The sequence below is a fragment of the Gadus chalcogrammus genome, chromosome 17 (assembly GCF_026213295.1).
Source record: "Gadus chalcogrammus isolate NIFS_2021 chromosome 17, NIFS_Gcha_1.0, whole genome shotgun sequence".
In the NCBI taxonomy this organism is placed as follows: Eukaryota; Metazoa; Chordata; class Actinopteri; order Gadiformes; family Gadidae; genus Gadus; species Gadus chalcogrammus.
Genome location: NC_079428.1, coordinates 4,533,026 through 4,546,151, shown reverse-complemented (window position 1 = coordinate 4,546,151; position 13,126 = coordinate 4,533,026). Strand labels below are relative to the sequence as shown.

General features: G+C 42.8%; 1 protein-coding gene across 3 annotated transcripts; it reads right to left on the bottom strand.

Annotated features, from left to right (window-relative positions):
• Nucleotides 1–5,900: 5,900 nt before the first annotated feature.
• On the bottom strand, nt 5,901–11,009 carry LOC130370130 (ubiquitin carboxyl-terminal hydrolase 47-like). Of its 3 annotated transcripts, XM_056575816.1 has the most exons (12): nt 10,793–11,009; nt 10,388–10,542; nt 10,202–10,298; nt 9,646–9,767; nt 8,980–9,050; nt 8,325–8,456; nt 7,871–7,966; nt 7,275–7,403; nt 6,818–6,946; nt 6,588–6,625; nt 6,332–6,419; nt 5,902–6,224 (listed from the first exon to the last, which is right to left on the bottom strand). In XM_056575816.1, the coding sequence occupies exons 2-12, from the start codon at nt 10,452–10,454 to the stop codon at nt 6,171–6,173; spliced, it is 1,023 nt and encodes a 340-aa protein (XP_056431791.1). In that variant the 5' UTR covers nt 10,455–10,542; nt 10,793–11,009; the 3' UTR covers nt 5,902–6,170. The 3 variants fall into 3 exon arrangements, with proteins under 3 accessions (XP_056431792.1, XP_056431791.1, XP_056431790.1); XM_056575815.1 differs by lacking the exon at nt 10,793–11,009 and having other exon boundaries at nt 10,388–10,779; XM_056575817.1 differs by lacking the exons at nt 6,588–6,625; nt 10,793–11,009 and having other exon boundaries at nt 5,901–6,224; nt 10,388–10,779.
• Nucleotides 11,010–13,126: the final 2,117 nt, after the last annotated feature.

Sequence of the window (13,126 nt, the reverse complement as noted above, 5' to 3'; positions counted from 1 at the left end):
CCGGCCATCAGAAAGCATCGGATCTGTGGTACATTGGATCGAGCTCTCGGTAAACGGTGCTGAGGTTGTGTGTTCAATTCCTGCAAAGATTGGTCACTATAGATCTGAAAGTTGTTTTTAATCATACGAGATCTAGGAATTCAAGTCAAATCTATCCTCCACTGCGGTCATACACAATGACTTGGTGGTGTAGTGGGGAGAGCAAGTGGTTATGATCATCAGGGTTCCTGGTCCTAGTTCCCCTCATGTTTAACTATAGATTCTTTAAAAAAAAATATATATATATATTTGGGGGCGGGGATGGTTAACTTCATCACAATACTTTCAAAACGTTAATTGTGCAAAAAAGTTGCAAGACCCTCTTGGTTGTAACCTCCAAAATGTTATGATCAGTGTCTTGGTGGTGTGGCGGTTAGGGCTGTTGGTTAACACTCTGCAGGTGCAGGTTCGAGTCCCCGCATGCACGGCTATTAAGAAGCTGACGTCATGATGAGCTTTCAGACACTATGTAGGTTCAAGAGGTACCGTAATGGATACATCTTATTTCTCTGTCATGTGAATGGTAAAGTCAAGTATAACCTCCAAACATGTTCTGGAGGCCTCTTGGAGGTGAAGCGGTCAGGGCTGTAGGTTAACACTCTGTAGACTCAGCTTTGAGTCCCCGCTCACAGGGATTAATAATTTGATCATCCATTCTTGCTGAGCCTAGATTCTGTTCACCGCCGCTTAGACACAGGGTTTAAGTCCCCTGATGGAGTAAGTACCTTAATGGATACCTGTTATTTCTAGACTGTGTGAATTGTAAAGTCAAGTATAACCTCCAAACCTGCGCTGGTAGGTGTCTTGGTGGTGTGGCGGTAAGGGATGTTGGTTAACACTCTGCAGGTGCAGGTTCGAGTCCCTGCTCGCACGGGCATTAAGAAGCTGACCTTCATGATGAGCTTTCAGACAATATGTATGTTCAAGAGGTACTGTACCGGATACATCTTATTTCTCTGTCATGTGAATGGTAAAGTCAAGTATAACCTCCAAACATGATCTGTAGGCGTCTTGGTGGTGATGCGGTCAGGGCTGGTGGTTAACGCTCTGTAGGCTAAGGTTCGAGTCCCCGCTCACACAGCCGCCAGAGGTACCTTAATGGATACATCTTATTTCTCGATCATGTGAATGGTAAAGTCAAGTATAACCTCCAAACCTGCTCTCTGGGAGTCTTGGTGGTGCAGCGGTCAGGGCTGTTGGTTAATGCTCTGTAGACTCAGGTCCGAGTCCCTGCACTCACGGCTACTACGTATGATATTATTGACATTCAATTTCACACGACATTGCTTCTTGTGAATTGTTAAGTCAATTATGAGCTATGATTAAGTCTGACCCAGTGGGGCAGTGGATAGAGCTGTTTGAGTTCTGTTCTTGAGTCGTGTATATGACCTGGGTTCAAATCCTGTCAGGAACACTCACCTTTGATTGGAGACATTTTCCAACAATGTCATGTGTATTGTAGGGTCAACAATGAACTCTCACCGTTTCTAAGTCGGTGTCTCTGTGGCGCAGGTGATAGAGCTGTTGAGGATCTGTTCTGGAGACACCGGTTCGATTCCTGCCAATGGGGGTTTTGTGAGAATCACTCTCTGGTGATTGGATGAGTGTGAATGACTGTCTGTGTGAATGGATGTGTCTGTGAATAAGTTAATTCGCAGCCATCGATTCACACAGACAGTCATTGGGAATGAATGGATGAGTGGGAATGACTGTCTGGGAGAATGGATGACTGTGAATGAGTGCACTCATTCGCAGCCATCCATTCTCACAGACAGTCATTCGAAATGAATGTGTGAGAGAATGGACCCAATCAGCAGAGAGTCGTTCCCATAAGACCCCCCACCGTAGGAGTCAAACCGATGACTCCAGAACAGATCCTCAACAGCTCAAACACCCGGAGGAGGGGACGTTTTGATGAAAGTTTCTCCTTTACTTTAACAAAAATGTTGTACTCCCACCTGGATTCCAGGTGAGAGTGTGTCAGGGAGTCCCAGGTGAGAGTGTGTCAGGTAGTTCCAGGTGAGACTGTGTCAGGTGGGACTTGAACCCCGGTCTCCAGAACTGATATCCAACAGCTCTCTCACATGCGCCAACGAGACACTTACTAGTACATGGTCGAAAGTTATAGTTGTCAATGACATTTTAGACATTTACATGTTTTCAAAATCATAGTAGGATTCCAAGGTTAGTGCAGAAGTGGGTACTTGAACCCACGTCTCCAGAACAGATAACAAACAGCTCTCTCACTTGCACCACCAAGACACTGGGAATGATTAAAGCTTATAAGTAACATTACTTTGAACGACATTGTTTCTACAATCAAATTTCACGGCTAACCCGGGGAATTCCCATTCTTGACGCACAATGATGAATTTGGGATTAAACAAATCGTCTCAATCTGGGTAAAACAGGCAAATTTTCATATACCTCTGCGTATCCCTTTAAATTCCTTTGAAGGTCTAGGAAGGCCTATATTTCATCTCCAGCCTTTTCATATTAGTGACACTGGGAAATATCCCTAATACACCCCCCCCCCCCTACCAAGAGCAATCGCCCATCAAGGCATTGAGGCTAAATTGGTACATTGTTAAGTGACTCAAACCCAGGACCTCAGGCTGATGACCGGGAATCGCCACAGCGCTGGAGATTACCAGAAGAAAATTTGACATTATATTCGACATGACTGTGGTTGAAAAACAACAGTCATAAGCAGGACTTGAAGCTGGGTCCCAAGCACTTTATTCAGCAGGTCTTCAAACTTCAAATGGAAGGGCTTTCATCAGTGGGCCATTGGCTAAATCACCATTGTGTGGTATACAATAACTCACATGACAATCTTCTTCAATTTAACTATATCACATTAAATCACAGATTCAGTCCTTTGTCGCTAACAGGTGAAAACATAAAGCAAATTTTCGATTTTAAAAAGCAAAACAATAACTTCAGCTTCATTCAATGAGGGCTTGTTACATTGAGTCCGCCGTGTGCCGCATTTGCGTGCCGTGTGCAACCGAGCAGACTCGCTGGGGCTATGGGCCGGGTTGCGCACCTGTTGGGCATTAAGCAATCAATGCTGCCATGTAGCGTTTTCTTCTAACAAATCTATGAAACCAGTTTTGACATCATCCCCCTGTGATGAGGCTGCAGATTTTTAACTATAAATAATTTATTAGGAGGTTTTTTAGAGCATCCTCCAGTTTATCAAAAACATCTGGAGATCAGTCAGTTTATGAACGTTAATCTATTGAATCGAGTCCCAGAGCAAGCATTAGTACCGTGCACCCTCTAGTTATGTATGCGTCTAAACAACTGCATCCAAGGGTAAATGTAGTGTATTAGGGATATTTCCCAGTGTCACTAATATGAAAAGGCTGGAGATAAAATATAGGCCTTCCTAGACCTTCAAAGGAATTTAAAGGGATACGCAGAGGTATATGAAAATGTGCCGGTTTTACCCAGATTGAGACGATTTGTTTAATCCCAAATTCATCATTGTGCGTCAAGAATGGGAATTCCCCGGGTTAGCCGTGAAATTTGATTTTAGAAACAATGTCGTTCAATGTAATGTGATTTATAAGCTTTATCTAATTCCATTGTCTTGGTGGTACAAGCGAGAGAGCTGTTTGTTATCTGTTCTGGAGACGTGGGTTCAAGTACCCACTTCTGCACTATCCTTGGAATCCTACTATGATTTTGAAAACATGTAAATGTCTAAAATGTCATTGACAACTATAACTTTCGACCATGTACTAGAAAGTGTCTCGGTGGCGCATGTGAGAGAGCTGTTGGATATCAGTTCTGGAGACCGGGGTTCATGTCCCACCTGTCACACTCTCACCTGGAACTCCCTGACACACTCTCACTTGGAACTCCCTGACACACTCTCACCTGGGACACCCTGACACACTCTCACCTGGAATCCAGGTGGGAGTACAACATTTTTGTTAAAGTAAAGGAGAAACTTTTATCAAAACGTCCCCTCCTCCGGGTGTTTGAGCTGTTGAGGATCTGTTCTGGAGTCATCGGTTTGACTCCTACGGTGGGGGGTCTTATGGGAACGACTCTCTGCTGATTGGGTCCATTCTCTCACACATTCATTTCGAATGACTGTCTGTGAGAATGGATGACTGTGAATGAGTGCACTCATTCACAGTCATCCATTCTCACAGACAGTCATTCCCACTCATCCATTCATTCCCAATGACTGTCTGTGTGAATCGATGGCTGCGAATTAACTTATTCACAGACACATCCATTCACACAGACAGTCATTCACACTCATCCAATCACCAGAGAGTGATTCTCACAAAACCCCCAATGGCAGGAATCGAACCGGTGTCTCCAGAACAGATCCTCAACAGCTCTATCACCTGCGCCACAGAGACACCGACTTAGAAACAGTGAGAGTTCATTGTTGACCCTACAATACACATGACATTGTTGGAAAATGTCACCAATCAAAGGTGAGTGTTCCTGACAGGATTTGAACCCAGGTCATATACACGACTCAAGAACAGAACACAAACAGCTCTATCCACTGCCCCACTGGGTCTGACTTAAACATAGTTCATAATTGACTTAACAATTCACAAGAAGCAATGTCGTGTGAAATTGAATGTCAATAATATCATACGTATTAGGCGTGAGTGCGGGGACTCGGACCTGAGTCTACAGAGCTATAACTAACAGCCCTGACCGCTGCACCACCAAGAGCCTTCCCAGAGCATGCTTGGAGGTTATACTTGACTTTACCATTCACAGGATAGAGAACTAAGATGTATCCATTACGTTTGGGGGTACTCCCTTCTTGGTTGCCGGGTGAACGGGGACTCGAACCTTAGTCTACAGAGCGTTTACTAACCGTTAACCACCAGCCCTGACCGCTTCACCACCAAGACGCTTACCATAAAATGCTTGGAGGTTATACTTGACTTTACCATTCACATGATAGAGAAATAAGATGTATCCATTACGTTTGGGGGTACTCCCGTTCTTGATGGCCGCGTGAGCGGGGACTCGAACCTTAGTCTACAGAGCTTTAACTAACCGTTAACCACCAGCCCTGACCGCTGCACCACCAAGACGCCTTCAGATGGTGTTTGGAGGCTATACTTGACTTTACCATTCACATGACAGAGAAATAAGATGTATCCATTAAGGTACCTCTCGAACCTACATAGTGACTGAAAGCTCATCATGAAGGTCAGCTTCTTATTAGCCGTGCATGCTGGGACTCGAACCTGAGTCTACGGAGTGTTAACCACCACCCCTTCACCGCTGCACCACCAAGACGCCGGCTAGGATCAGCTCGGAAGTTATACTTGTACTTGCTTCACATGATATAGAAATAAGAGTCAATCAGCAGGAGTTGAGCGCCAACAGCCTTTCACTTCCCCACGGTTAATTGGTTGTTTAATTGGCTGGTTAACTTAATTGGTTACGTATAATAGCCAGGGAGGGTTAGGACTGCAATGGGTGTCATTATGGACATACTGTGGCAGGCTCAGGTTTCTCAATACCAAGTTTAATTGAAAACCACAAAACACAGGGAGCAGGGCAAAGCAAATGGTCATTTATTAGCAGGTATTTACATCCAGAGGGGGGAAGCACTCAAAGCACACAGGCCTTAATCTGTCAGTTTCTCCCGTGTCCAGGGGTGATCGCAAGAAGTGCCCTCATCCAAAGCAGTCAGTGCAGGGTGGGGTTAATCAGAGGGTCCAGGTTATATATATATATATATATATATATATATATATATATATATATCTCTCTCTCTCTCTCTCTCTCTCTCTCTCTCTCTCTCCTCTCTCTCTCTCTCTCTCTCTCTCTCTCTCTCTCTCTCTCTCTCTCTCTCTCTCTCTCTCTCTCTCTCTCTCTCTCTCTCTGCTTAATGATCCTCAGGCTGACCTCGTTAAGGAAGGAACTCCATATAAGGCTTGTGGGTGGAGCCAGCAGGCTGCAAGATATCTCCCTTCAAAATAAATACCCCTCCCCCCTCCCTGTCGACTGCCACCATACATACAGTTAAAACTGTTGAAATAATCAAGGGTTAGGGGTCAATAAAAGTGGATATAGCTTATGTCTATTGTGATGGGGTGCTGGCCGGTTTATCTGTTAGGGAGTTAAGGTGGTTAGGCGTAGTCAGAGGGTCGTGCCAGGCATCCAGTCGAAGTCACGGCAACACGCTAAAACAGACGGAACAGTGAATTAGAACGGGGAGAGTGCACACAAAAGATGTAGACAGAGGCTAATATACAACCACAAACATCCAGATAGTCAGAACATGACACACCTCGTCCACACACTCAGCATGGGCCCTGCCTGCAGCAGCTGGGGGGCGTGGAGCTCTTCTGTACATCAGTAGGTATGCTGAGGAGGACCTGGATCAAGTGAGAAAACACATTAGTGGACGACAGATAATTATTCATTACCCCATTTGAGATGTTATGCTTTGATTGTTCTCCGACGTCTTCACACGCAAAGAATCCCGAAAGGACGGAATCTGAATCACAAAGATTTGAATTTAAATATCCAGTAGGTATGTTTACTTAGCGGTTTCTCCTTGCTGACAGGGCTGTGGGCGGAGCTGTGGAAATTCAACAATTAGTATTACAAACAGCCCATAATAACACTTTAAGAAACAACATTAGCAGCATTACAGGAAACAGCAGGGGAGATAGCGATAGCGATAGCAATAGCAGCTGGATACACATGGGGGGGGGGGGGACATATCTGAAGATATGATTGGAGGGACGAGGGACAGTCAAGTGTTTCTCACCAATCGGACGCGAGCGTCGTCAAAGTCATACCAGCCACCGGTCTCGTAGGACTTGATGGTCGCCGTGTAATGGCCGCATGTCAGACTTCCGTAGTGGTTGATGCGAGCATAGAGCTCGTAGTCACATCCCTGACGAAGGCAGAACAGGGCAAGAAGCAGGGAGGGTTGAGTGCAGAAAGGAAATGCCGTAGATCAACTAGTAATTAGTCAAAAAGGTCTGGTTATGAAGGCAGAGGCAGCAGATTCAACAACACCATTCTTGCCTTTGATAACTTGAACTCTGTGTTAAAAAAAAATGACATGCAGCCTTTCAGATAATTTTTAAACGAGGTCGGTTGGATCCTGTCTATTTGACTCTTGTCAATAACGGCATAAAAAAAAGACTCGACAAATAAATATTTATTAAAAGAGTCATTTATTATTAGCGCGGTTGGAAATGACCTGCGTGGGTGTGTACCTTTATGTGTAGCTTTTGAGGCACGTCGATACAACAGGTGATCTTCTCGTAGCGATTCCGCAGGTAGTCCAACTGGAACCTCTTCAGCTGCAGAGTGAGGATCTGAGGCGGGTGCTGCCAACTGCACACCTTACCCCGCAGGCGTCGCATCGAGAGGAGATGAGCTTGGTTGAATATTTGACTCTGATTGGGCAATCGCGGCTTTCTACAGCCTGTTATTGCTGAATAGCAGACCGCTGGTTTTAATAACCGACCAGTGTTGAGGACAGCTTTCCAATGCTAAAATCTAACGTTCAATTTTTCGAGCGGAATCATCATGTTTTCTTTTTTTTATCAAATACTCATTGCTTTAGTAATTAGCTGTGTAATAAGCGGGATAATGTACTCAGTTCCAGCTAGTGTTGGGAACCAAGGTTGCCCCCTGGTAAACAAAACAGATGTGATTTAAGATGAGTGAGGGATCACAAAAACAATACTCAAAATATTGAACAGCAGTAAGAGATCAGATAACACGACCCACAGTACCATGGATCAAAACAATGACCAAAACGATTGTTATCCTTAATATTTCACACATTCGTCGACGGCTCACTCACAATGGTTGCATCTTCTCGTGCTTGGCAGCGGTCGCAGTAAATCGTGTTGTCCCCGGTCAGGGTGGTTGGCGTGAAAACATCTTCAAAAGCCATTTCCTGTAAGCAGCCCCGAGGGTTAAACCATGGTGATTCTAAAGCTCTACTTTTTCAAAGGTTTCTATTCTTCACACACTCATACAGGGTGTGCGGTGAAATGTTTGTGTGCGATATGTGCTTAAAATATAAATAAAACACAATATATGTTTTAACAGAAATATATACACAGAAGAAAGTTAATAGTATGAAGTTATTGCAAGTATGTTGAGTTATTGCAAGTATTTACATATGCACGTGTTGTGAAATGAAGAATATTGTAAACACATTTATAATAAAACGAGTGCACAGGGAGATGTACAGATCGTATTGTGCAATACGGCCAGGGTTACATAGCTGGCCCACAGAGACGCCTCTGTACCAGGTTGTTCGCTGAGTACAGACGGAGGCCCGGTCCGACTGAGATCGGGAGAGACCAGAACGGGTCGTCCGTCTTGTTCTTGGTCCTACACCCGTGGCATTTGATGCAACGCTTCAGCGTCCCCTGAAACATCTGCAAGCCAAGAGGGACATTTTCATCGTCACAAATGAGTGAAGGAATTGCACCCCTACAATTTAAAATGCATGCCAGTACTTTATTCAATGGTTCAATTATTTTATTGTTGCCGTTGTTGATGTTGTCGTGTATAATTCGGCTATTTTGTTTGCTTTACTACGAAGTTGTCGCTTGCCTTGTCCTAAGAATTTCCCTGCCCACTTATGACCCTGTGTTGCACTGTACATTTGACAAATAAAACACTTTCACTTTGTCTTTAAGCTATTGCAATAACTCAACATACTTGCAATAACTTAATAACTTAACGTAGGCGTAGGTCGCGGCCTCAGGGCTTCCCACCGACCAGGTAGCAATGTGTGGTGCCCCCCCCCTGGCGCCGGTGGGGGGGATCGAGGGTCACGGTGCCGTGGCGCTCGGTGTTTATTCCGCGGCGCTGCGCCACACGTTGGTCTACGCGTGGGAAACACTGGGCCTGTTGGGGTGTGGCCCACGGAGGGGTCTGTGCGTTCAGTCGGCCTACCTCGGAAGCCTCAGGGCTGGTTCCACACAGAATCTTCTGGAAGTACTCGGCAGCGTCTCGCTGTTCGTAAACTGTAAGCAGGGGTTTCCGTGAGCAGGGATGGTGCATCAGAATGCTTCATACTTCCCCTGTGATGAGACGTCTCAAGATGGCTGCGGTACGGTTCAATTCTAAATCACGGTATATATATCTAAAACCTAGGCTAAATGTAACTTTGTTTGACCCTGGTTGGCATGAAAAACACAGTGGCAGTTTTAAACACAACAGGGTCTCCCCATAACGACCAATCATTTCACAATGTATTACAAAACAATGACCGGAATAACATTACTAGTACTAACACAACAACTAACATTCCTATGCTCCTAGGCTTCCAAAATGGAGGCGGTCAATGCAATGTGATTTTACTAGGAAATACAACACACAGCTGAGCTGTATAAGCAGGGAAAACACAGGTGTTAACCCCGAGCATTAACATTGCACAGGTAGACAGGTGTTTTACTTCTGTGTGTCAAAGCACCACCATTGGTCAATGTGTGTTATGTTCTAGTTATCCATCCCCAGATACATGCAAAGAGCAGACCCATAATGAGTGTTATAAGAGCAACACCTGTGTTTTAACAATACTTGACCAAAAGACGTCTTCTTACTGAAGGCATGACTTACTATCTGCCTCTGTGATCCCCAAGGCCATTGCAATGTCATTTATGTCAGCCGTACACTTCTCCAAATCCGAAAACAGCTTATCCAAGTTAGGGTCTAAGTAGAGTGAATGTGTAGCTGATCCCCTAAAAATAAATAAAAACAATATTTTAATATCCGGTTAATTAGGCAATTTCACATGAGGGAGTGCTCCATCCAGATGTACAATGGAAAGATCCGCCCACCAGTTGCTACAGTCCACTGGATAGGCTGATCTGTCCATCACACAAAGGGATTGACAATCCCACTTGTGACGTCACTTGAGGGTCGATTTTGACAAGTTTTGGATTGGACTGGATTAATAATAATAATAATAATAAATGAAATTTATATAGCGCTTAATATGGTACTCTAAAACGCTTAACTTTATTAATCCCCATTGGGGAAACTGGTTTGCCACCATGGATACATCTGATTTTACACTTTTTCCAACTGACTCTGGTCTGGAGACGTTTACTTAATTGTGTATAATATAATAATCAACGTCAGTTTTCAACAATTAAATTCAACGACACCAAACCTTTTCACTGCCTCTGGGAACCGAGGGGTCATGGATAGGACATGCAGCACGCTTGTCAGGTAGCAGAGGCTCGCAGGGTTGTTAATACCGTGATAGTCTGCAAACGAGGATCGAGTACATTATAAGACAACTAACAAACGTACCACACTTTAAAAGAAAGAGCCGTTACACGACATGCCACAGTACCTGAGTAAGGAATGTTGTCCAGACGAGCTGCGATTCTGTTTCTGCTCGTATTCCTGTTGTAGGACATCACTATTTGCCTCTAGTTTGAGGAAGTAGGCACCATCACGTTATCAGAAGGCTACTTTAGACATATTTGGTCCTCGACGAGACATGATCTTCAACAAAAGAATGCCAAATGTAAGGCTCAAGACAGGAATTCAAGGTCGTCTTGCATCGTTTTTTTAAAACGTGGGCACCAAGGCAACGTAAACATTTAGTTTCACTTTCGTTGGGACTTGGATGAGAGGAAAAAGGTCCTCTCATCCATAGCGTTAAATCATCATCTTTCACGTTGGACGAGTGTATTGGGGTCATTTAGTGAAATAAAATGAAAAATATCAATATAGTTTCATTTATTAGACTTACCCAGGTTTTACAATACAACAGGAAACGTAAGCTTCCGTTAAAAACGTAAGCATCAAGTGTTTAACGGGGACACAGCGACCCCTAGAGGTTATGTGGGTGAACTGCAGGGGTCAACGCCATTGTAATGACCCTGGAAGAGGAAGGGAATGAAGTATGGCTTACACATCGATTTATTAAGCGACAATGTTACTACCATTAGTCAGGTTTTGAACTACAACCTCTACTGTATTAAATATATTGACAGCTGATTTGTATGCATAAGACTCATACAGCTGATGCAGGTATACTTATACCTGCATCAGCTGTATCAGTCTTATTTTAAATACAAGCTTTCGTGTAGGCCTATGTACTTTTGATAGGTCTGGTATAGCTGCTTGCAATTGAGAATTTTTCCTTCTTGCTAATTAGACTGCTAATTTGATAAAAAAGACTTGGACTTGAACACTAATTTGACAAAAAGTGCTAAATTATTAACAGACTCATTAAATTCAGCGGACAAAATAAAAGTTTCATAGGCACTGTCAATATTTTCATCGTTTTTCTTTAATTCCACAAAACACACAAATCATAAGTTCATTTTCCTTCCTGTGCAGCTAACAATCTCGCCATTTTTTGAAAAACAGGGGAGAATAATATAATTTACACTTTTTTTATCACGCCTACAAAAATAAAGTCAAAAAGAAACACTAAGACTTTACAGAAAAATGAACACAAATATTTTTATATATATATATATATATGCATATCCATATGTATATATATGCATATCCATATGCATATAATATATATATATATATATATATATATATATATATATATATATATATATATATATATATATATATATATATATATATATATATATATAAACTTGCTGTGATTTCTCTATGTTACATGAGTGAACTTTTTTTTTTAAAGAAAAGACAATGCGCGATTACAGTTAAAGACTGGTGTATGCATACAGTAGTTTGCACTGTGCAGGGATTCAGTTTCTGTGCAACATCTTACAAAAGGAATAGACTCCTCGGAGCCAAGACTTATCCACTCACAACGCAACACGCATGGAAACTCAAAACAAAACCAGGAGATTAAACTACGGAGGTAGAAATCAAATGGATAAAGTTGCGCTTCTCTTGGAATACTATAAACCAAAACCAAAAAAAAAAAGGATTTTAAAACGTTTTTTGCAAAAAAAAAAAAAGGAAGGTAAACACCCGAAATGCCTTCATAACAACCGCACATTTCTCTGCAACTCTTCGCTGCTAAAATATTTTCACTGATCTGAGCTATAAACTCTTAAAATGTTTTGAGTTCCTTCACACAGACGACGGAAGCAGGCAGCCTTTAACGAACCTCTCCCCACCGTCCACGGAGGTGAAAGAAATAAGATGAGCCGTTTTTGGATTATGGTATCCCGATTGTCCTCTTTGACGTTCTCAAGACTCCATGGCATCCGACGAGAAAGCCGGCACTTCGACGATTTTTTTGTTCTACTTCTTAAAGCACAGTTACCCGTTCAGTCCTCACCTCATCTTCAGAAAGACATTCCCACCGCTGACCTGTCTGAGAGACGCTCCAAAACAACGCCGCACCGGTCGCTTCGGAAGCGCACGCGTGGTTGAGTACGGTTTAATGTCATGCTTGTCTTAAGTTTAGGCAGCGTGAAAGAATGTAAATGTGTTAAAAGTAAAACTATATTATAGCTTTAAAAACCACTATAATGTGAATCCTCCGTGTACATGGCAGACTAAGGCGAAAGTTTCGTTTTTTTTGTAATTGTTCCTCCATCTCGTTCGTCTCCTTCCTTCGTGCCTTTTTGCAACACAAAATATGTAAAAGGCGTAAACAAACGAAGCACGAATAATAACGATTGTTAGTAGACCATGTTATAATGCCACTATAGGAAGAGGGTTTTTGGTAAAAAGTTGCCTTAATATGGTTTTATTTGCGCCTCGGAGGAGGAAACGTCACTACTTTAGTGTGCACACGTCAAAATCCACGAAGACAGGAAGACGCAAAAATAACAAAACCACAACTTACATTAGTGTCAATCTTGCTGGTTACACATACATTATACATTTGAACCGAGGCTTAGAAAACAGCTGCATGAACTTTCTGGAAACAGAACACCATCCAATGACTTCCCGCTTCATCAGAGTGCGGGAAAAAATATAACATGTCAGTTGTTTTTTGTTCTTTTTCTTACATTAACTTGGATTATGTGCATATTCATAGAAAAAAAAAATCTAAATGTACAGACATGTAATTTCTTCTCGTTTGTCTCCCAATAAATACATTATTACTCAGAGGAGGAATGGGTTGAACTTGGTACGG

Bases quoted from the DNA above. Each gene is read 5' to 3' on its own strand.
- LOC130370130 (XM_056575816.1), bottom strand. From the start codon at position 10,454: ATGTCCTACAACAGGAATACGAGCAGAAACAGAATCGCAGCTCGTCTG. The intron at 9,051-9,645 runs GTAAGTCATGCC...CCCTGCTTACAG, and splicing joins GGGGATCACAGAGGCAGATA to TTTACGAACAGCGAGACGCT. The intron at 6,626-6,817 runs GTGAGAAACACT...GAATTTCCACAG, and splicing joins ACGACGCTCGCGTCCGATTG to CTCCGCCCACAGCCCTGTCA.